This window comes from Mirounga angustirostris, unplaced genomic scaffold, assembly GCF_029215605.1.
Source record: "Mirounga angustirostris isolate CCGP_5_RB_7025 unplaced genomic scaffold, mMirAng1.0.hap1 SCAF_11, whole genome shotgun sequence".
Lineage (NCBI taxonomy): Eukaryota > Metazoa > Chordata > Mammalia > Carnivora > Phocidae > Mirounga > Mirounga angustirostris.
Genome location: NW_026991719.1, coordinates 101,560,907 through 101,584,067, shown reverse-complemented (window position 1 = coordinate 101,584,067; position 23,161 = coordinate 101,560,907). Strand labels below are relative to the sequence as shown.

The window sequence follows — 23,161 nt, the reverse complement described above, 5'->3', positions numbered from 1 at the left end:
AAAAATGAACTATTGGGACTTCATCAAGATAAAAAGCTTTTGCACAGCAAAAGAAACAGTCAACAAAACCAAAAGACAACCGACAGAATGGGAGAAGATATTTGCAAATGACATATCAGATAAAGGGCTAATATCCAAAATCTATAAAGAACTTATCAAACTCAACACCCAAAGAACAAATAATCCAATGAAGAAATGGGCAGAAGACATGAGCAGACATTTTTCCAAAGAAGACATCCAAATGGCCAACAGACACATGAAAAAGTGCTCAACATCGCTCGATGTCAGGGAAATCCAAATCAGAACCTCAATGAGATACCACCTCACACCAGTCAGAATGGCTAAAATGAACAAGTCAGGAAATGACAGATGTTGGCGGGGATGCGGAGAAAGGGGAACCCTCCTACACTGTTGGTGGGAATGCAAGCTGGTGCAGCCACTCTGGAAAACAGTATGGATGTTCCTCAAAAAGTTGAAAATAGAGCTATCATACGACCCAGCAATTGCACTACTAGGTATTTACCGCAAAGATACAAATGTAGGCATCCGAAGGGGTACGTGCACCCCGATGTTTATAGCAGCAATGTCCACAATAGTCAAACTATGGAAAGAGCCAAGATGTCCATCGACAGATGAATGGATAAAGAAGATGTGGTACATATATACAATGGAATATTATGCAGCCATCAAAAGGAATGAAATCTTGCCATTTGCAACGATGTGGATAGAACTGGAGGGTATTATGCTGAGTGAAATAAGTCAAACAGAGAAAGACATGTATCATTTGATCTCACTGATATGAGGAATTCTTAATCTCAGGAAACAAACTGAGAGTTGTTGGAGTGGTGGGGTGTGGGAGGGATGGGGTGGCTGGGTGATAGACATTGCGGAGGGTATGTGCTATGGTGAGCGCTGTGAATTGTGTAAGACTGTTGAATCACAAACCTGTACCTCTGAAACAAATAATACATTATATGTTAAAAAAAAGAAGATAGTAGGAAGGGTGAAATGAAGGGGGGGAAGGGAGGGGGAGATGAACCATGAGAGACTAGGACTCTGAGAAACAAACTGAGGGTTTTAGAGGGGAGGGGAGTGGGGGGATGGGTTAGCCTGGTGATGGGTATTAAAGAGGGCACATATTGAATGAAGCACTGGGTGTTATACACAAACAATGAATCATGGAACACTACATCAAAAACTAATGATGTAATGTATGGTGACTAACATAACATAAGCAAATTTTTTAAAAAATGATACTATGTAGGATCCCTGGGTGGCTCATTCGGTTGAGCGTCTGCCTTTGACTCGGTTCATGATCCCGGAGTCCCACGATCGAGTCCCTCAACAGGCTCCCTGCTCATCAGGGAATCTGCTTCTCCCTCTGCCACTCACCCTGCTCTCATGCTCTCTCACTCTCTCTCTCAAATAAATGAATAAAATCTTTTTTAAAAATGATACTATGTAATTTGGCATGGGTTTGGAAAGAGCAAGTATACTAAACCTAGCTTAGATTTATCAGATTTGCTGGCACAGGACTGCACTTTGAGGCATTGGCTGAAAAAAAGGAACATTTGAAAAAGAAAGGGAGAATAAATAAATGGTTTAGTCAGTTCCTAGATAAGGAAGTGAAAGTATGGAAATTAAAATATTGGATGCTAGGTATGGAGTGGGAGAGGCTAAAGGACAAATAAATGGACAGAAGGAACGGACTTACCTTAGAATCATTTGTAGGACAAACCTTGGAACTAGTGAAAGCCAGTAACTGTGTCCAAAGTGAATGTCCAGCCAAACATGTTTTGTCAATGTAACATCATATCTCTGTTTGGCTGGTTTTTTTGGAGTCTTTTGTCCCCCAAGATGATTTGGGGATTGAGTGGAGACAACTGTTCAGGCATTGTGTAGGCTCATATTGCATCGGTCCTGTATACCATTAATGTCCTTGAGCAATCCTCATAGATTGTTTGACCTGCAAATCTTTCTAAAATCTGTAAAATGAGCATGATTGCACTCATGTATATAAATTGTCCATTGTTTCTTAAGTGCCTGAAATGTTCATTTGCTTGTTCACGTTAAATGTTTCGGGCAATGTGAATAAGGAATTGGGCCATATAAGTTTCCAATTCAAAAGCACTAATGCTACTGTTGCTGTTTGTATTTGCTTTCTAGCTTTAAGAGGTTTTGAAAGACGCATTTTGTGGAACTCACCTGCAGTATTAGCACTAAATGATAGCTAAAGAGATGCATGCTTTTATCTAATTTCATACTTCCTCAATAAATTTAAAATAAAACTCTTCCTCAACATTTAATCAGAAACTGTAGAATATTTTCAACTCAAAGTCTTTCTCTGAATGCTGTGATACATGTAAAATTCTTTGTGTAGATCCCAGATTTAGGCTCAGTCTATTTAGCCTGAGATGATAATGCTACCTTGTAAACAGGAAATGCCCCCAATTTTGATCTGATTGTCTCCTCTGGCTGGGTGATAATGTGCTGAAGTAATACTCCAACACACAATTCCCAATGAATAATATTCATCTCATCTTTGTTAATGTTGTTAAATAATTTCAAATCTCTCCTCAAGGCAGCTGCTGTGAGCTAGAGAGCTGAACACAGGAGAGGCCAACGTTTTCTTTTATTTGTCCGCCTGTGGACACAGATGTTGTTTGTGTTGTCTGGAAACACAGAATATGCTCTAAAATATCACTGTTATTTTCAGTGAGTCAAAGTGACATGATGCTGGTGAAGTGAATCCATAAGAATTAGTGCCAAATGGAATAATACTTCAAAAGGAGGTATAAAAATACATTAAATTCATACAAGAACAATGAGCTAATATATGCACAGTTTAAGGGTCTGTTTTTTATACTGTCAGTGACAGAGGAAATGCCCATTGTCTCCCAGCTTCCATATCCCTCAAAGTATTTTGGCGGCTGGCTGTGAAAATCCAGATGGAAACAGCAGCGAGCTGAATGAGACCTGGGAGGCGAGAAGCAGGAAGTTCTTGCACCAGCCACACACACATTGCACAAATGAGAACTAGACTGTGAATTTGAATGTGCTACTTATATAACTTCATATGCTGTATAAGGTGATTAGGATTCTGTTAAAATTGTTCTGAGTTCACTTTGCCAGTTGGTATCTGTGTGGACTTAGACTTTACTTAATCTCTCTTTGAGCCTCAGTTGCTTTTTTTTTTTTGAAAAATAGGGAGAATAATAACCTTTCTTGGGGTGCCTGGGTGGCACAGTCGGTTAAGTGACTGACTCCTGGATTCGGCTCAGGTCATGATCTCAGGGTTGTGTGATTGAGCCCCACATTGGGCTCCACACTCAGCGTGGAGTCTGCTTGAGATTCTCTCTCTCCCTCTGCCCCCCCCCCCCACTGCTTGCTTTCTCTCTCTCTCAAATAAATAAATCTTCAAAAAATAATTGCCTATCTCAGAAGGCATACTTTGAGGGTTAAATCAAATAATGTATGTTTCGGGGCCTGGTACATAGAAGATACTAAATTCATGTTTGGATGTACTTTCTTTTTTTTTTTTTAATGTGTAAAACTGCATGTTCCTTGGTAGCTTGACCTCCATCCACTTGTGCTGTAGAACTGGACAATGTGTGCTTTGAAATTAGAACTAGTAATCCAAGTGGTTTAGTCTAAAACCTTGTAGTTTGTCAGTTATGAGTGAATTTACTGGTAATTGAGGTAGATTAATTTCCCAGTTTCCACAGTAAATGGAGAATGACCTTTCTTTCTAAGTATAAGTTTGTACTGGTAGGACTATAATGTAATCACACTCTCAAAAATACTTCTATCATTTCAGATCAACTGTACTTCAGAACGAGGTCAACAGTGGCCCAGAATACTAGAGTGTTTGACTACTATGCTACTGTATATAATATATATAATAACTATAATATAGATATAGATATCTATATAATAACACATGCAGCCATTGACTCTGTGTGTGTGTGTGTGTGTGTGTATGCTACTAAAGAGCTTTTGCAGAAATTAGTGGTAAACAAAGGGAACATCACTAACCTCTCATTGTTGAGAGGTAGATTTTGAAAGTTGTTTAAAGAGTAGGGCTGCATTTGCACTAAGTTAACCAGATCCTCTCATCTTAGTCTTCTTTGAAACAAATGACATGCTTTTGATCAGAATGATTAGCCAGGATCATGAGAGAAATCTGTAGCTATAGAATAAAACAAAGGCTAGTAGCTTGCTAGGTAGGAATGGCAAATGTGTGTCACTGGTATGAAGACTACCTGCTTTGTCATGGTACTTTATTGCTCAGCCCAGATTGGCCCAGGAATCCTTCCTGCCACATTAGGATCAAACCTAATTTGTTGATCATGTGTACATCAGCTTATAATGATCTAAGCATTTTGGAATTTCAGTGTCCAGAATTGAAGCCCTTGTGATTCCACTGGGGTGAAGGCAAAATGGCAGACAAGAGGAATTCATCTGTCATTTCCCTCATTCGTGGCAGTTTCTGAACACAGATTGATTTTTTAGTATTATCAATCACGTTACTTTGTTCCATTGTTCCCAGTGTTCAACTGGGACATTTAAATTGGGCAAGCAGAAAACATTCTTGTTTCCTACTTCTATGTTCTAAAAACTTGTTTATCAAGGTATAATATACCATAAACTGTGCATATTTGTAGTGTGCAATTTGGCAAATTTTGATAACCTTATAGACCCATGAAAATATCACGACAATCATTATAGTGAACATATCTATCACCTCCCAAAAGCTTCCTCTTGCCCCTTTATAATGCTTTTCTCTCTACCACTCCCCATCCACCCCACTCCCAGGCACCCACTGATCTGCTTTCTGTCACTAGAGATTAGTTTGCATTTTACATAAATGGTTTACATAACATGGCTGAACTTACGATTTTTCCATTTATGATGGTGTGAATGCAACATGCATTCAATAGAAACAGTACTTGGAATTTTGAATTTCGATCTTTTCCCAGGCTACTGATATGGGATACAAAACTCTCTCATGATCATGAGCCAGAGCTCCCAGGCAGCTGTGCTATCACGAGGGTCAGCAACTAGTACACTGACAACCATTCTGCACCCATACAACCATCCTGTTTTTCACTTTTGGTACAGTACTCAATCAGTTACATGAGATAGTCAATACTTTATTATAAAATAGACTTTGTGTTAGATGATTTCGCCCAACTGTAGGCTCCTGTAAGTGTTCCGAGCACACTGAAGTTAGGCTAGGCTAAGCTATGATGTTCATTCGGTTAGGTGTATTACATGCATTTTTGACTTCCAGTATTTTCAACTTATGATGGGTTTATTGGAATGTGCTCAGTGCCCATGAATTATGAGATTTTTTCACTCTGGCTGTTGAGAACGGGGACTGTTTCCAGCCCTCTTTCAGATTCAAAGTTGTTTCCTTTAATCCTTTCAGGTGGTTCGTTGTCCAGTCTCAGGTGGTTTTCTTCCATGCCTGTGCCATTCAGGACTCCAGTGACTAATGGGGGCTTGGAGTGGGGGAGCTCTGCAGGTCTCTGGAGTTCTCTTTCTATGCAGCTCTCTCCTGTTTGGTACTCTGTACTGCAAACTCTAGCTGTCTTGGCTTTCCCGGACTACTAGGTCCATCTCCTCAACTTAGAGAAGCTGCTGGGATCCACCTATGTTCTCCCTTCCTGTGTTGAGGCCTGGAAACTCTTTGCAGACAGTAAACTGAGGTAACCATAGGGTTCTTCTCATGCATTTCCCTTATCTCAGGAATCACTCTCCTTTGTTGCCCAACATCTAAAACATGGTCATTTCCTATATTTTATCTGGTTTTTGTTGTTATTGTTTCAGGTAGAATAAATTTGGTCCCCCAATAAATTTGGTTCTATCTTGACTAGAAGTCAAGAATTTAATGTTTTAAGGTTTCAAATTCTCTAGAATTTAGTGTTTTCCCATAAAGAGAATTCACATTCAGAAGTCCATGATGAGTGTCCTAAGAGTCCTTTCTGTAATCTTTGCCCATTTGGAGAGTTTCTTCTTTTATATTCCTGAAAAACACATTTCATGAAAACAGTCTTTTCAAGGAGCCACCTACTCACTCCAGGACACTCTCCAGATCTGCCAAGATGGTAATTTCTATCTGGTAAATGGGATGAAACTGATGGATGAGAAGGATGAAAGAAGTTCCCATCCAAGCTAGCTGAAAGATCGTCTTTACCAAGGCTTTTAGACTGGTTCTAAGAAGCTTCCCAGTTCTATACCCTGGGGTATATTTTGAAGAATTTTAATAGGGAGTCATTTCCCAATTCATTAAGCCAAACAATATAGTGAGGGCAGCTTCCTTTGTGATACTATTTCAGTCAGAAGACAATAGAGAGAACGTGCTCTCCATTAGTCTGATATTGCTATAAATTGTTTTTCCTGAATCCACAGCCAGTGGGCTGCTGTCTCTCTCTTCTTGGCAAATTTGTGGAGCATCTATCATTTGAAATGCATAGCTGATTTACCAAAATAGCAATTTTTCAATTTGCATCAGTAGGCATTGTTTTATGGTAAGCAAAACTATCTCATGTGCATTGGAATTGTATTCACAAATTTAATCCTTTCAAGAGTGCTTCCCTATTAACTACTGATTTTAAAACTTCAGTATTTAATTATTAGTCCTTGACTAGAATTATTCTAGGGCCTGAGGGGATGACAAAACTACGTTGTATTTATGTAGTCCTTAATAAATCATACAACGCTTTGTGGAAATGATCTTATTTGATTTTGAAAGATACTAAAAGTTTAGAAAACACCATAGGATCTGGAGGTCTGATTTAGCAAGTAATACAGATGATGCGCATGTAGGGAAAAAAGAAATATACAGTCAGGTATAAAAATATATAGTAAAGATTAGAAATGCGATGGATGAGGGTAAGATTATTGGGAGAGGGGAGGGGAAAGTTGGAGAATTCTTTGTGAAGGTACCGACCCAAGGCTGGATATTAGGAATCAGATTAGTGAAAAACCAGAGCTGGGAGAGGTACTGCAGGAGGTCAGCACAATACGTCCAGAGATACACAGGCAAAGGAAATCGGGGCATCTTTGAAAGATGGTAAGGAGAACCCCCTAAAAAAGCAGAATGTAGTTTATTCAGTAGTTTTTTGGTTTTTGTTTTTTTTTTTTTTAATAAACAATGACTCCTGTGCACAGTTCTATCTTGGTATCTTTACTCATTCATCACAAAATAAATGCTTACAGATTAGTGTAGAATGTTACAGAAGTCATGTTGTTTGCTTTTCTAAGTATGGTTTGAAGCACTCACAAGTGTTTTTTGTGGTTACTTAACTCTTTAGCTCACTCATCTCGCTTCTGTAAGTGGACTTGTGCCGCAGATTAATGCCTTTTAAAATTCACATGCACACACACATTAAACAAACAGCTTCACATGCTTCATGAACATAATGAAAATGCAAAAGTATACCTGGAAGGCCACAGTGGTCAATAAGAATTCAGGCTCCAAAGTGTTATGAACAGTCAGAAAATTGGACCAACAAAGGTAAGAAATGAGAGATTTTTAGGGCCATTGAGCACCATGCATTTTCAGTGTTCAGTAGCCCTGAAAATTTCTCATTTAGGCCAGGAAGTTTCTGTCTCATTCGGAATGTTGAAATAAAGGGAACATGCACAGGCTCTCATTGATCTAAATTTCTGTTGAAGTCCAGGCCCTCCCACCATCTTTTCTAGTCCCTGATTATTTTTCCAGACTCTTATTTCGAAGGCAGTAGAGCAAGCCTCACATTTTTCATTGTGGGGGAACCTGCTGTGTATTAGCATCAGAGCAAGTTCATCCACCTTCTGTGAGTACACTCTAACTGGGCCCTGCACTGACGTGAATATTAGTTCAAGAAAATAGGCAGAAGTTGCTTCTTTCCATATCAAATGTCCTTCCTTCTCAGATTGCTGAAGATGTTCTCCTATCTCCCTAAAGATGATTGGAGTCCCTTTGGATTTCTCCCAGGTTCCTACCTCATCTCCCTTCCTTTTGACTTTCTGTTACAATTCTGTATCCTTCTCTGGTTTGAGCCATTTTTAAAGATTTCCAACTTGGTGGGCTCCTGAGAGCATCCTTTTTGGCATTAACATCGTCTGTTAACTGTTTTCTCGGTTGGCTCCGAGCCAGTATTGGTCACAAAGCATGAACATTTCTATTTCAGGCTTTTAACTCTGCCCAGATTTTTTGCTGTGCTTGTCACTGTACTGACAGATGGAGAAATCTTGAAAATTAAATAGGGCATAATTGGTAGGTCCTGAGTACCGAGATAATGGGTACATTTGAAACCATGAGGGGGGAGATTAGGCTTAGGAAGCTTTGCTGTTTTCTTTAAGTCCTCTGATAACCACAGGCTCCAGATGTACATGTGGGAGCACTCTTTCTCTGCTGTGCCCCAGAAAAGACTGATAAGCCCTCAGCAGAAAAATAAAGGTCATGTCTGGGTGGTGTGCCTTTATTACTTTGTTGTCATTTGTACCTTTAACAAAGCTCTCTGTGGAACTTGCCAAAGGACATGACATGGTCCTGTTAACTCACTCTGCTCAGTGCCTAGTACCGTACTGTGCATTCGGTAAAGCTTTTTCATGAAGTAAGTGAAGAAGAAATTAAATTGGGCTAATTTTCTAAGACTAAGATCAGAGAAGTCTGTTTTGTTTTGTTTTCTTGACTTGAAATTGAGTGGGTGTTCAGTGGAGCTGTGTTTAAGTAAACTTACATGAACTGATTGTTTGACAATTTGATAGGATTTTATTTTCAAACCCACTACACTGAGAAACACAAAGTGGTACCCAGTAGGGAAATGTGTCCTTTCTAGCATTGCTCACTTCTTTGCCTCCCTCCCTTCCTTCCTTCTTTCCTTCCTTCCTTCCTTTCTTCCTCCCTTCCTTCCTTCTTTCCTTCCTTTCTTCCTCCCTTCCTTCCTTCTTTCCTTCCTTTCTTCCTTCCTCCCTCCCTTCCTTCCTTCCTTCCTTCCTTCTCTTGTTTAAGATTATAATAACTCATTATATTTTTCCCTAGAGCCAGTAATGAATTATTAGCGATACTATTTAATTGTGTGACTTTTTATTCATTATGCTATAGAGTACTGTTTGCAATAGCCATGTTTATAAACTGACAATTTTATATTTGATGAATAATTATTTACTCAGTTGATTTTTTTTTACATTATGTATTTTATATACTCTATCACTAATCTTGCAACTCACAGTGGATACCTAAGCTGTATCAGGACTTTAATATTGCAAGACTCGTAATCATGACACAAGATCTTATTTAGCTAACATGTATGATTATCCTTCACAATAGAACTGTGAATAGTACCTTGATTTATAAAACCACTCTTTCCCCATTTGTAAATATTAACCCTTCCACATTTTGCCATAACAGGGTCAAGTTATAATTACAGAATTTTAGAACAAGGGAGTTACCCAGAGATTGATTTCCAGGTGGACCTGAATATTTTACAAGTGAGGAGACTGGGGCCCCAAGATGTTAAGTGACTTATCCAAAAACAACATGGCTAATTAAAAACACCTGCTTTTGCATGTAGTCCATAAGGCTTCTTATGAGTCATAGTAATTAAAGCTAATAATTTTATCCCCTTCCCTCTTCCTTACTTTGGAAATGGACTACACTCTTTAGAAGTTATATCACAAATCACTCACATCATGGGTAAGATTAATCATGCTTTTTGACCTCCAATTATTTATTTGGAGTGTGATGCCTTAAAGCTCCCTTTTTAGGAGAAGTTTGGATGGGTGGAATTTTAAGGAAAATAAAGTCTTGAGCTTATCAAACTCAAAAATGGCATTTCTAGAAAAATGCTCATATAGATAACTATGACTTTCCCTTTCAAGTTTTGATAAATGGCTTCTCCAGGCTGAACACCTGAAGATCAATCCCTAGATTCAGAGAAAAAAATCAGTAGTTCATTTTACTGGGCACTTCATAGCATTTTAAAAAATATATTCATTTATTAGCATTAATAGTGGCTTAAAGTGAGCCTTTGTGCCAGATCCACTCAACTTAGTCTCATGATCCCCCAACTACAGAATGTTACCTTTGATGCTGAAAGTTCATCAGTGATCAGCGTCATTCTTCATTTCCCTCCTTAAATTAGCTTTCAACTGTTATATTCCCAGGAAAAACGTGCTCCCTAGAGAATCACTGAGAAATCATGCATCAGTTAGCCTTGATGGCTTGTTGGCTTAGACAAAAAGCAAGACAGCATTTTGACTACATTTTCCTTCATGTTACATGTGCTTTCTTCCACGAGGAGGAAAAGAGTAGGGCCTGCTTCTAACTCGAGACCTGTGGCCCCATCTATGAAAATCAACTGATTCTCCAGTCTCCTCACTGTCCTATTTCTTGGTGGTATAAAATCCACTAAAAAAAATCGATAGAGGTATAATTCAAGTACAGTAAACTACACACACTTAAAGTGTACAACTGATAAACTTCAGCATGTATACACATGTGAAACTATTGTCACAATCAAGAGAACAAACATGTAGATCATCCCAAATGTTTCCTTGCGTGCCTTTGTCCTATACTTCCCCCTCACTCTCTCCCTCGGGCAACTGCTAATCTATTCTTTGTCACTGTAGATGGGTTTGCGTTTTCTAGAATTTTATTGAAAGGGAAATATACATATAGACATGCTGTTGGTCTTCTTTCCCAAAATTATTTTGAGGTCCATGCATCTTGCCATGTATCAATAGCTCATTCATTTTTAGGACTGAGTAGTATTCCATACATCCTGTGTGTATAGATCTACCACAGGTAGTTTATCCTTTCAGCTTTTTTTTTTAAGATTTTATTTATTTATTTGAGAAAGATAGCAAGAGAGAGAGAGAGCAGGAGCAGAGGGGAAAGGGAGAATCAGTCTCCCAGCTGAGCAGGGAGCCCGATGTGGGGCTTGATCCCAGGACCCTGGGATCATGACCTGAGCTGAAGGCAGATGCTTAACAAACTGAGCCACCCAGGCGCCCCTCCTTTCAGTTCTTTATGGACACTTGGGCTGTGTCTTCTTTTTAGCTATTGTAAATAAAGCTAAATCTTGTATATAATTTTGTTTGGACAAAAGTTTTCATTTCTTTAGGCTAGGTATCTAGGAGTGCATTGCTCTCCTGTTAAGGATTGCTTTACATTTTCAGGAAACTGGCAAATTGCTTTCCAAAGTGGTTGTACCATTTTACTTTCTCACTAGCAGTGTATATGGTTGCTCCACATCCTTGTCAACACTTGGTGTGGTCGGAAGTTTTTTAGCCATTATGGTTAGGGCTGTATTGGTGTCTCATTGCAATTTTAGTTTACATTTTCCTGATGACTAATGATGTGGAGCATCTTTTCAGTTGCTTATTGGTTATCTGTATACCTTTTTTTGTGAGGCATTTATTCAAATCTTTTGCCCCCTTTAAAAATTGGATTTCAACTGTATTGATTTGCTCAGATTTTGTCTCTTACAAGACTGCAATATAGGTTTTCCTTATAATAAAATTTAAATACATGTTTGTGAAGCCCCAAGTACTTCATTCACTTGGCAACATCTGTATCTGTTTATTCCTGAATTATAATTTCTCATGGTACCAGTCTATCCATTTAAATCTTAGATATCCTAAGATTGTACTTTCATTTCTCTTATGGTTAGCTTTTTGGTTAAGAATAGACCTATAATAAATCCAATTGAACTTCATCTTCTCTAGGGAATATGTAGTATTTTAGGTAACAAGGCTATATGTGCAAGGCTAAAAACAACCACTTAAGGTGCATTGTAAGAGCTTTATAGAAAATACATCCTATGGGAATTTTGAACACCACCAAGACTTTTGTGTATTTAAGGAAATAATTCACAGTGGTAATGTTGATTTCAAGAAAGGGAAGTGTTCACATCATTTACTGTAAGTAAGGGAAATGTTTTCTTTTCTTTCTCTCCTTTTATTTTTTTTAGACATTAAAAAAGCAACTGATAGCTTACTTGGATTGTTACTTTTTCTAATTATGTATCACCAAGGGAAGTGTACTTTTATCTGGTTGTATTTAATTAGAGAATTTGTGGTTTAATCTTTGTATTCAGATCAGACTATGGTGCCAATAGAAATCTTATGCAATTTTTTGATCATATTACACCACATTTCCTTAGAAGGGAACAAATCCATGTTCAGATTTCTTTTTGAATGGGAAATAAATCTCTTTAACAAAAAGACATTCTTCTTACACTTGCCAGTGATCTTTATTTTTTAACCGTATCTAGTATTTTATTATACAGAATGTCAAATTGGCTGTGTATTTATTTTTATTTGCTCATCCTTTTCCAGTGAATGTCTTTCCATGACTCAGATGCTCATGTTGTAATCTTTGGAAAATAACATCTCAGTGCCATTGTATGAGTGAAAATAAATGCAAGTCTGTGCTTTTGAAAGTAAATTTCCTAATTAGTGCCCTGAATCCATGGAAAATAAATGGGGACACTTCATAGCAATTCAATTCAAATGCTTTCTTTCTTGCATCTCCAAATAGAATTACAGCTGGTTGCTGCAGAATCTTTGGTAATGCCCCAGTAAGGTTGCTCTCTCACTTCGCCCCTTTTCCTGGCTCCCACTGACTTCAGGAAATATCCAGGGATGGAGTTTTCAAGGTGTGGTCCCAGGCTTTACCTGGGAACTTGATAGAAATGCAGATTCTCCAGCCTTCCTCCAGACCTGCGGAATCAGAAACTGAAACTGGAGGGCAGGCACAGCAATCTGTGTTTTATTTTATTTTATTTTTTTTAAAGATTTTATTTATTTGACAGAGAGAGATACAGCGAGAGAGGGAACACAAGCAGTGGGAGTGGGAGAGGGAGAAGCAGGCTTCCCGCTGAGCAGGGAGCCCGATGCGGGGCTCGATCCCAGGACCCTGGGATCATGACCTGAGCCAAAGGCAGATGCTTAACGACTGAGCCACCCAGGCGCCCCGCAATCTGTGTTTTAAACAAGCCTTCCAGGTTATGATTCTGAAGCATCCTGAAGTTTGGGAAGCGTTGGTCTAGGGGAGGGAAAGAAGTTGTGAATGCAGACCTATATAAAATTCCTTTCCTGCAGCTTCAAGCTGACAGGTTCACGATCAGGTTGCTGTAGCAACAATTGCACAGTAGGATTGGATAATGAAACACTGTGAAAATAAGAGGCATGAATATTAATTGGTCACAATATTCTAGATCACTAAGATTTATACTGGGCAAAATGGATTTTTACTTTTAGCCTTATGTCAAGGAGAAGCACAGTTTCCTGAGGTTATATGTTTGACAGGTGGAAACCATGCCTATTTTTAAAACATTACTCCTTTGGAATTTAGACAAATTTTTGTAGAAAAACAGAATTACTCTTAGAGACATGCAGCACAGAAATCATCAGTAATGTGCTTAGCAGTGACTTATAACCCTGAAAAAATTAATTTATAATTGAATTATCCTAATACATTATAGTAGCCTTCTCTGCCCACAGTATCTGTTTTGTAGAGCACAGTGCTGAGCACCTAATGGCTATTAAATAAGCATTAAGATTTGATTCATTAAACCCTTTTTTGGCAATTATATGTTCAAAAACAGCTATTTTTGAAACACATATTCATATTCTGCACTCTTCTTTCTAGTGTATGGTCTATCTAAATTCTAGCACTTTCTGTATTCAAAGAATTAAATTCATTTTAGGGTTTGCATTTTATTGATATGTGCTAAGGATTAGATGCACTCAGTTAAGCTTCCTCCTGGCCAAATGACATACCCTGTCTCTGATGTCAGTCTGAGAAAATCCTATATAGTGTACAACATCCCCGGATTACCTTATCTAAGTATTACATGGACATTTCAGGTGATATATCTTGGCATGTGGTCATTTTTCATTAACTTATTAGGGACTGTTAAAGCATCTTTTCCCCTTTTTGACACCTTGCCATAATTGAATGCAAGATTGACTGTAAGACTGAATGCCTGATATTCATGCAATAAGTGGATGGGGTTTCGCCGGTGTCTAGCAGAAACCATGCCCAGATGGGTGTTTTAGGAAAAAGGGATCTGTTTCTACCTGACACGGGCAATAGACAAATGATACCTACTCTCTGGACTTTATTTTCCTCAACTGTAAAAAGAGGGGATTCATTACAGCATCGCTAAGATCCTAAGCATTATAGAGATCTAAGACTTGGGAGAAAAGGTGGGGGGAATCCCAACCGTGAAGCCCTGCTGAGGTGTAATATACAATTGAGTATTTTTTATGTATTTGTTGAAAGAATGAATGAAGCAGAATAATTAGCCTCAGATAGGCCTCAAACTCCTTTGGAGACAATGGGAAATAATGACATTAAGCACTCATAGTTTCAGTGGTTAGGCTAATGTGTTTTGGGAAACAGACTTTAGAGAAGTATGTTTAAATATGTAATGTTTTTCCCCAGATTTTTCACATTGAATTTTTTATTCTTAACCCTAATGTGTATGAAATACTTAGGAAAGCCAATAATTTTAATATTTTAAGCATAGCTGTGCTCTATAGATCATATATATTCTTCTTAGAAGAGAAATATCTTTTTTTTTTTAAAGATTTTATTTATTTATTTGACAGAGAGAGCACAAGCAGGGAGAGTGGCAGAGGGAGAGGGAAAAACAGGTTCCCTGCTGAGCAGGGAGCCTGATGCGGGGCTCGATCCCAGGACCCTGGGATCATGACCTGAGCCAAAGGCAGACGCTTAACGACTAAGCCACCCAGGCGCCCCGGAGAAAAATATCTTTTAAAGGACAGCTTTCTACACTTTGTACTCCTTTGCACTCACTTATTTCATTACATTTTGTGTAACCTAAAATTGTAGCTATAAAGCTATTTTGGGCATGCTTTTTCCAGAGCCTTGTAAGAATCAACAGGAGCATAATTTTCAGACACAGAAGTGCAAAATAAGCACAGAAGCCTAGCTACCATAAATAAAAAGGCCAGAATTCTAAGTTTGCAAAAGCACATAATTATTAGCAAGGGGGGAGGGAGGAGATAAGGACAAAAAGTAGAATTTTATCGGGTCTTTCTTCCTATTTCTAAACTTTTTCTCTGAACTTCGTTTCTTCTCAGAGATGGAATTCTGTGAAACTCCTCACACTCTGTGCTCTGGCTACCAGACAGACATGCACAGTGTTTCTCGGCATGGCTACCAGCTAGAGATGGGCTCTGATGTGGACACGGAGACGGAAGGGGCGGCCTCACCTGACCACGCTCTGAGAATGTGGATACGGGGGATGAAATCAGAACACAGTTCCTGTTTGTCCAGCCGGGCCAACTCTGCACTGTCCTTGACTGACACAGAACATGAAAGGAAGTCGGATGGGGAGAATGGTAATAGAACTATCTATACTGTTTAAGTAAAACCCAGAGAAAATGCGGTTTTTAGCCTTTGATTTGTTTTCCTTCCCTATGTCTGCTTATCTTTCATGTACTGTGCAACTTAGAAATGCAGGTTAGTGGGTTCCCAAGTATCTGGCAAATAGACACATTTATTTATAATGATAGATAAAATGCTTTTTATTTCTGGTGATCCCCCAAGGGAAATAATCTCATGTCGTCAGCGATATTGTGCATGTCGTATTTATTACTCACCTTTTATTTTCATCTTTATTTTCCAGTGCACTACTAGTGGTGTTTATTATAGAAAGTACTCATTTCGGGGCGCCTGGGTGGCTCAGTTGGTTAAGCGACTGCCTTCGGCTCAGGTCATGATCCTGGAGTCCCCGGGATCGAGTCCCGCGTCGGGCTCCCTGCTAGGCGGGGAGTCTGCTTCTCCCTCTGACCTTCCCCCCTCTCATGTGCTCTCTCTCTCTCTCCCATTCTCTCTCTTTCAAATAAATAAATAAAATCTTAAAAAAAAAAAGAAAGTACTCATTTCATGTATTTTGGCTTTATATCAATATATGAACGAGATGAATGACTGTATGTGCTCTCTTAATTCAGATTAACCTATCAAGTGTACAGACAGATTCAAATTAACCAGGTTAGACTGAAACAATTAAAAAAAAACCCAGAAGGTAAATTAACTTCAGCCATTTGCCAGACAGTAAGTAATAATACAGTATCATTAAATTGTAATTATATATTCTTTTCTTACAACTTTTAGAAACAGAAAAGTTTTGTCTTTTTGATTTGTTGGAAAGATGTTAGTTTATTTTACTTCTGTTCCTCTGTCCCTACTCTTATGGAATCCTTTCATAAAAAGCACATTAATACTTATTAAACACATTAATCTGGGCTCTTCATCATTCTGTTTCTCTAAACTTCATAGGTGCCATTACCGTGACCACAGGCCTGCTCTGTGAGCAGTGACTAATTAGTATTTTCTCAGGTGGCAGAGAGGTAGCCAACCGTCCTATACCTACAGCTTTTTCTCTCCTATCCTCCTCTGCCTGGTTCAGCCCATAGGGGACAATGGCCACAATGATACAATCAGGAATGACCATTTGCCCACTAGTTAAAATATCATTTCCTTAATGATAGACCATAACATTTTGTAATATCACCAAGTATCCTTGGGGTCTTGATTTTGTTTTAGTTTATTTTCATGTATGTATGTATGTATGTATATATTGCTGGCTTTGGCCAAGAGCGAGGAGGGGAATTATGGAAATGAGAAGGGAACATAGATGATCTATGTATGCATAGTCATGTAAGTGAAAGAGCATTAGGATGGAAGTTATGAGACCTTGGACTGGTCTCTAAAGTTCTCTGGGCTTCAGCTGTGAAACAGAAAAACTAATGACCACATTTACGTGAAAAGGAGTGTTAAATGATCTCCTGCATCACCAAGACTTCTTGTTGTCCTTCATGTCACTCCTGACATATGAAGTAATATAGCCAGTTCACTGCATCAAAACATTAAAATAAAAGAAATTTCTCCATGGGTTTCCACCATTCTTCCACTTCTGTAAGACCCTAGGTGTATGGGGTTTCTTTTGAGGTAATGAAGTAATTCTGGAATTATATATTGGTGATGGTTACAGAACTCTGTGAAAGTACTAAAAACTACTGAATTATACATTTTAAGAAGGTGAACATTATGATATGTGAATCATATTTCATTGAATCTGTTACTGAAAAAATACTACCAGATGAAGGATATGGGCTAAAGATTGAAGAATCCCAGCTGAGTTGGATAAGGATTAATTCATAAAATGTTTGGTATTACAGGTTTTAAATTCTCTCCTGTTTGTTGTGACATGGAGGCTCCAGCTGGGTCTACTCAAGGTAAGTGTTTCCAAATATTTGACCACTGATTATTTTTGCCTCACCCCATCCCTGACGCCCACCCCACAAAGTGGAACCCTGCCCCCCTGACAAACAACACACAGGGCTGGTTATTTAACCTGTCAAAGATTAGTTCATTGGCTGCTTACTGGTTTGCTTTCCTCTGGAAAACTTCATGTCTGTATGTTGGTAGTGAAGAGGAGGTGAGGCAGGAGCTGGGGACAAGGACAAGACAAGATCTAAGGTGGGATAGGGAAACATTATTTAGCATGGAGGTGAAGATTTTAAATCAAGTTGAGTTGGGTTTGGCCTCATGATTTCCTACATTATCTATGATTTTTTGCATGGCTTTAGTCATTAATTTAATCCAGATATTGTCATAACTTTAGAACACCTAGCAAATGGCTTTGATCTTTTCCTTCAGATGCTACGGCTTGGGTTTAGAATCCTGCTATATCCATGTCATCAATTATAAATAACACCTTCGATGAAAGAAATGTTGTTCATTCTTCCCTGTAAACCTCTGTTTATACTGTATCAGTTTTTCAGTGAGGGGATATTGGTGTCCTTTTTACTTTTGTCTTCATTGCACCCATTAAGTTTTGCCTCTTTTTGTGAGGCATACTGAAAGCAATATTTATAAATGATTTTGATGAAATCAAAATCAGATCTTCACATCTGACCACAGGGCAGTGACTCAAAATTGGAAGGTGGCCAGGGGAAGGGATCAGAGGAAAGATATATCAGAATGAGCTTTATCAAAATGCACATTATCCTCCCCTACCCCACCATGAGAACTGCATGCTGGGGTGAGCCACTATATTGTATTACTGAGTCTTATTCCTTGGGTGTATTAGGGACTTTCAAGAATGAAACTATTCAGTTTCATTTGGCCCTCAGTCTAATCAACTATCTATCTACCTTGATCGTGAAATACTATTTACTGAGACAGAGTTGGAAGACGCAGGAGTAAAGGACACGCATCCTATCTTTTCCTTGTAGGTTTATTTTCCTTATGGTTTATTTTCGGAACTGGATAGGGTATCACAAAATTGGGCTGGGCTGCCAAGGAAAACCAATGATCCAGTCTGCTAAAAACTCATCCTTACTGCAAGACTCTATTGGCCCAATATGTACCTCCAAGAATGATGTCAACTTTTGAGAGGCAGTGGAGCATAGTGATTATAAGTTTGGACTGTGGAGCCAGACAACCTAAGTTTAAATCCCAGCTGTGTGACCTTGGGAAAATTATATGAAGTTTCTGTGCCTGAATTTCATCATCTGTAAAATAAGGATAATGTTAATGTCTACCATGAGGGTTTTGTGACGATTGAATAAATTAATGTATATGAAGATTTAGAATAGTATTTGTAACACATAAGTACAATTTGAATGTTCACTATTATTATTGATCAGCACTTCGATTTCCAAACACACTTTTGGTATCTTTATCTGATATCATCCTCATGATCACTCTGCGAAATAGATTCTCTTATTATCCAGATTTTACATAGGAGGAAGAGTTAAAACAGAAATTCAGAAACCAGCTAGCTAAGTGCAACTGATTATTTTCCAAATAGCCATTCCTTTCCTTCCTTAACTCACATATAATGTGAACTTAAACAACTTTTCCCTTCTCGGTGAGAGTTCTATACATCTTATGCTGACTCCTACTACTAATTTTCAATAAAGAGTATACAGTTTAGAGTCTTAATTTATGACCTATAGTATGATTTCACCAATTTGGTTCTATAAATTTTCAATCAGTGATAACCAGGCTTGAGCAGTCTTCAACATTTCCCTAGGTTCTCACAAAGAAGGTTTGAGTTAAGATGAGAGTATAAATGCTTTTTCTAAAAGCATATTAATTTGAAGAAATAGTTATTTTCAGTGAATTGAACTTGATGTTTGTGTGCAACTATTGCTATTTATTTCCCATTGATCTCATCCATTCATGGAAGGAGGCCTAGAAGGGCATCTTTTTCATTAATCTGACTTTTTATATACTATATTTGAAAAGAGTAAAATGGCATAAAATTTTTAAGATTTATATATTTTACTGTCTGAGACTCCATGCCACCCCATCCTTGTGCCTCAGTTAGTGTCAGTGACACTTTCTTTTAGTTCTGTCTTCCTATACATTCTGATTTTGAGATTATTGATGATGCAGTAGGCACAATATCATAGACCAGCTCAGGATGATTTAAGCCTCACTCCTGTAAATGTGGGAGAAAAGTGGAGATAGGGGAAATTGTTAATTTGGGTGAGTTATTCAACTGAGAAAGATTCTGAGAACATGATTTCAAGGATGCTTTCAATTCTGTCCATCCTAGATTATGACTTGGATTTCCTACTTACATTTCCAAAATCATGTCTAGAAGGACTTGTTTCTTTCATTTCATTAATTAGTTAAGCTTTTCAAAATATTTATTTTTTCTCATTTTCATAAACTCTATTTGGTTACCCTTAATTGAATTTAAGTCTCCAACATGCTATAACCTATGAAGGATTAAAATAAATAACCATCCATTTTAGCATGAAACGCTTGGACTGAGCCGCCTGAAGCACAGGGGAGGGGAGGGAGAACATTGGGTAACAGAAGGGAATCCAGATTTCTTAGCTTTCATACGGCAATCAGAACACTAATGGAGTTTTGTTTCCATCCCCTCAAATTTGTCCTAAGTAAACCCTTTGTTGTCTATTGATGCTTAATGGTCTGTTTAGGAAAAATGCAGACTTACTCAAGTTAGCTTCATCCTGAGGCCTGTGAGCAGGACACATTGATATCAACCATACCTCTTTATTCATTTTACCCCCTCACCATTCCCGTTTCACCTTACTACCAACATTGCTCTGAGGAAAAAAATAAAACTGAGAGGCAATATATTTTTGTAGCTCTTCTCTGATCTTACAAGGATAGAAATGCTGGTGGGTCAAACCTCTGGTCCTCTAATACACAGCTCTGCCTCTGACAGGCGATCCAATGGGCATTTCTTAGAAGGATTCGGCAGTCCTACTTGAGGCTCAACCTCAGCGATTAGGGTACCCCTCATAATTACATTTGACTCTACCTCAGACTGGAGGAATAAACGATATGGGCAGCTAAATTTGGGTAATCAATTTCCAAGAATAGGTTTTTCACATATGGCCTAAATGAAACAGTTAGATTATAAAAAGTGAAAATGAAATTGTGTATCAAGAAGCTAAATGGAGAGAAACAGAGAAAAAGCATTCTGAACCTGTAACTAATAAAGTATACAGATGGTCCCCGACTTATGATGGTTTGACTCACATGCTTTTGACTTTATGGTGTGAGAAAGTAATACTCATTCAGTATTAATTGTACTTTGAATTTGAATTTTGATCTTTGCCCGGAGTAGCGATATGCAGTACAATCCTCTCCTGATGCTGGGCAGTGGCAGGCACAGCCCCCAGTCAGCCACGTGATCACAAAGGTAAACAGCCAATACACTTACATCCATTATGCACCTATACAACCATTCTGTTTTGTGTTTTTTTTTTTCACTTTCAGTACAGTAGTCAATAAATTACATGAGTTATTAAACACTTTATTATAAAATAGGCTTTCTTTGAGATGATTCTGCCCAACAGTAGGCTAATGTGAGTGTTCTGAGCAAGTTTAAGGTAGGCTAAGCTATGGTGTTCAGTAGGTCAGGTGTATTACATGCATTTTCAATTTACAGTATATTCAACTTACGATGGGTTTATCAGGCCATAACCTCATTGTAAGTTGAGGAAGATCTGTAAATTGTGAAGAAATTATTTATAGCTATATTCTTGTTTATAGTGATATTTCTGTGCAAGCCCTATTTATTGAGTGCTTACTCGCTGCTAAGCTCTGTACTGGAGACTGGGGATATATAAAAGATGACCAGTATACAATCCCCAATCTCAAAGAACATATAGTCCAGTAGGGGGGATGGATGCCCTGTTAGTTAGGATTATTCATTATTATTTATTACGGTTATTGCAGGGAACAGAAACCAACTTGAGATAGCTTACACACAAAAAAACACATTTATTTAAAAGGGCATGAGAATGCTTCATGGGACCAGGGCAAGAGAGTGGCTAGACAGCAGGAAGGACTTAGATCAGAAGAATTGCCTGCACTTTGCCTCTTGTTTCTGAATCCAGTTCCTTCGGTCCTGCCTCTGCAGGTTGACTTTCTCTAAATCTCCCATTTTCAAGACACACCCGAAACCTCATACAATTCCTCAGTTTATATTTCTCCTGTTCAGAAAAGAAGTTGAAATTAACCTGCTATTTTTCAGTGCCATTTCTAAATTCCAAGGAGACAGAATAATTTTCCCAGCTTGAGTCAGATATCTACCACTGGTTCCATCAGCTACACCCAAGGAGTGAGGTCAGTAATACAAATGTTGCTTTGTGGGAACCCAGCCACTGGGTTCTTGGAGCAATTCTCAATGCAGGGCAGTCAGAGCCAAGTGGGCACATATACCCAAAGAGGTCTATTAGAAAGGAGAAGGAGCTAATTTTAATGCAATCCAGTTAGTACTGTGATAAAGATATGTGCAGCTTGCTATGAGAACGCAAGTGATCTCAAACCATTTATTACAGTAAAAATGGTTATATTAATTCAATCTAAATAAACTGTGCTCTCTATAGAGTGTGTGGTTAAGAACATGGTCTATGGTATAAGGTAGACCTAGGTTTGTGCCCTGGTTCATCCATTTACCTGCTGTGTGTCCTTGAATAGTTACCTAAAACTCTCCAAGCCTCAGTTTCCTTGTCTGTCAAGTGGAGATATTACCTATGCAGTTTTTGTGTGTGTGAGGATTAAATGAGAAAATGAATATATTGCTCTTCACAATGTGCCTGTCATATGTTAAATGTACAGTCAGTGTTAATTGTGGTTGTTTTCTATCATTCAGCAAGAATGTATTATGCATGTATTGTGGGGTAGGTGCGATGAGGTGAAGGCTCTCTTGGCAAGGATTAGCCAGACCTGCCGTGTGACTTCTGAAACATCTAGTGTCCCAGGAAACTCTAGCCTAGCAGGGCCCAGCCTATTTGCTCCTCATTTCCATCTGGGTAAAATGCCATGCACTTGCCTTACCTTCAATAAGACATCATTTCCGTAGCCAACAATCTTGTTCTGCCAAGTATAGAAGACTGTAAGCAGAAATTCAATGAAGTACTTCAGACCTGGCTGAAGGTTCACTTGTACCATTGTTTTCCTGTTGTCATTGTAGTAGCTCCTTAAGGTAGAGCTGGGATTTCAACTACCCAGAAGCCCTGTTGATTTCCACGATTGTTGGGCAGCTGAGCTCCCTATATGCTTCTCAGGAACTTTACAGGTAAGGGATTATCTGATATAATCCCATAATAGCCAAAAAAATCCATTAGTACTGCTCCCTGTTGTTTCTGTACTGCATACCCCAGAAAGCTGGTAATATACCATGTGCTACCAATAAACGCCATACTATCTCAGCCATGCATATGGTGTTCTCAGACCCTAAATTGCTTCCTCGGAACAGCAGAAGTTGTGAAAAAACAGCTAGTCTAACACCTGGGTTTCCTGAATGACATGTAATAGTTACACCCAAATGAGGAGTCATTCCTTCTGATATTTGACCATGTGGGGCCATTCATGTACATTTAATGGAGGGAATTTGTTTGTTTGTTTTACATTTCTTTCCTTTGCTTTTTTGTTTTCCCCTGGTAATGTAAGTTATACAGGACACTTCCATAGCAATGATAACAGTTCCTCGGGAACCATCTGAATGTCAAAGGAAGTATGTGAAACAATGCAATGACTTGGTAATAGCTTTGGCAGGAGCCCTGCCATATAACTGACATCCTAATGGCTCTGTTGGACCCATTAGGCTTGTATAAGACAGTGCAGTTGACT

At 38.5% G+C, this 23,161-nt stretch overlaps 1 protein-coding gene across 1 annotated transcript in view; it reads left to right on the top strand.

The window, feature by feature from the left end:
• TENM1 (teneurin transmembrane protein 1) overlaps nucleotides 1-23,161 on the top strand; it is a 785,963-nt gene that overhangs the window by 293,690 nt on the left and 469,112 nt on the right. The window contains exons 4-5 of the mRNA XM_054509125.2: nucleotides 15,109-15,369; nucleotides 17,212-17,268. Coding sequence (XP_054365100.1) covers nucleotides 15,109-15,369; nucleotides 17,212-17,268 — 318 coding nt within the window. The remainder of the gene's footprint in view (nucleotides 1-15,108; nucleotides 15,370-17,211; nucleotides 17,269-23,161) is intronic.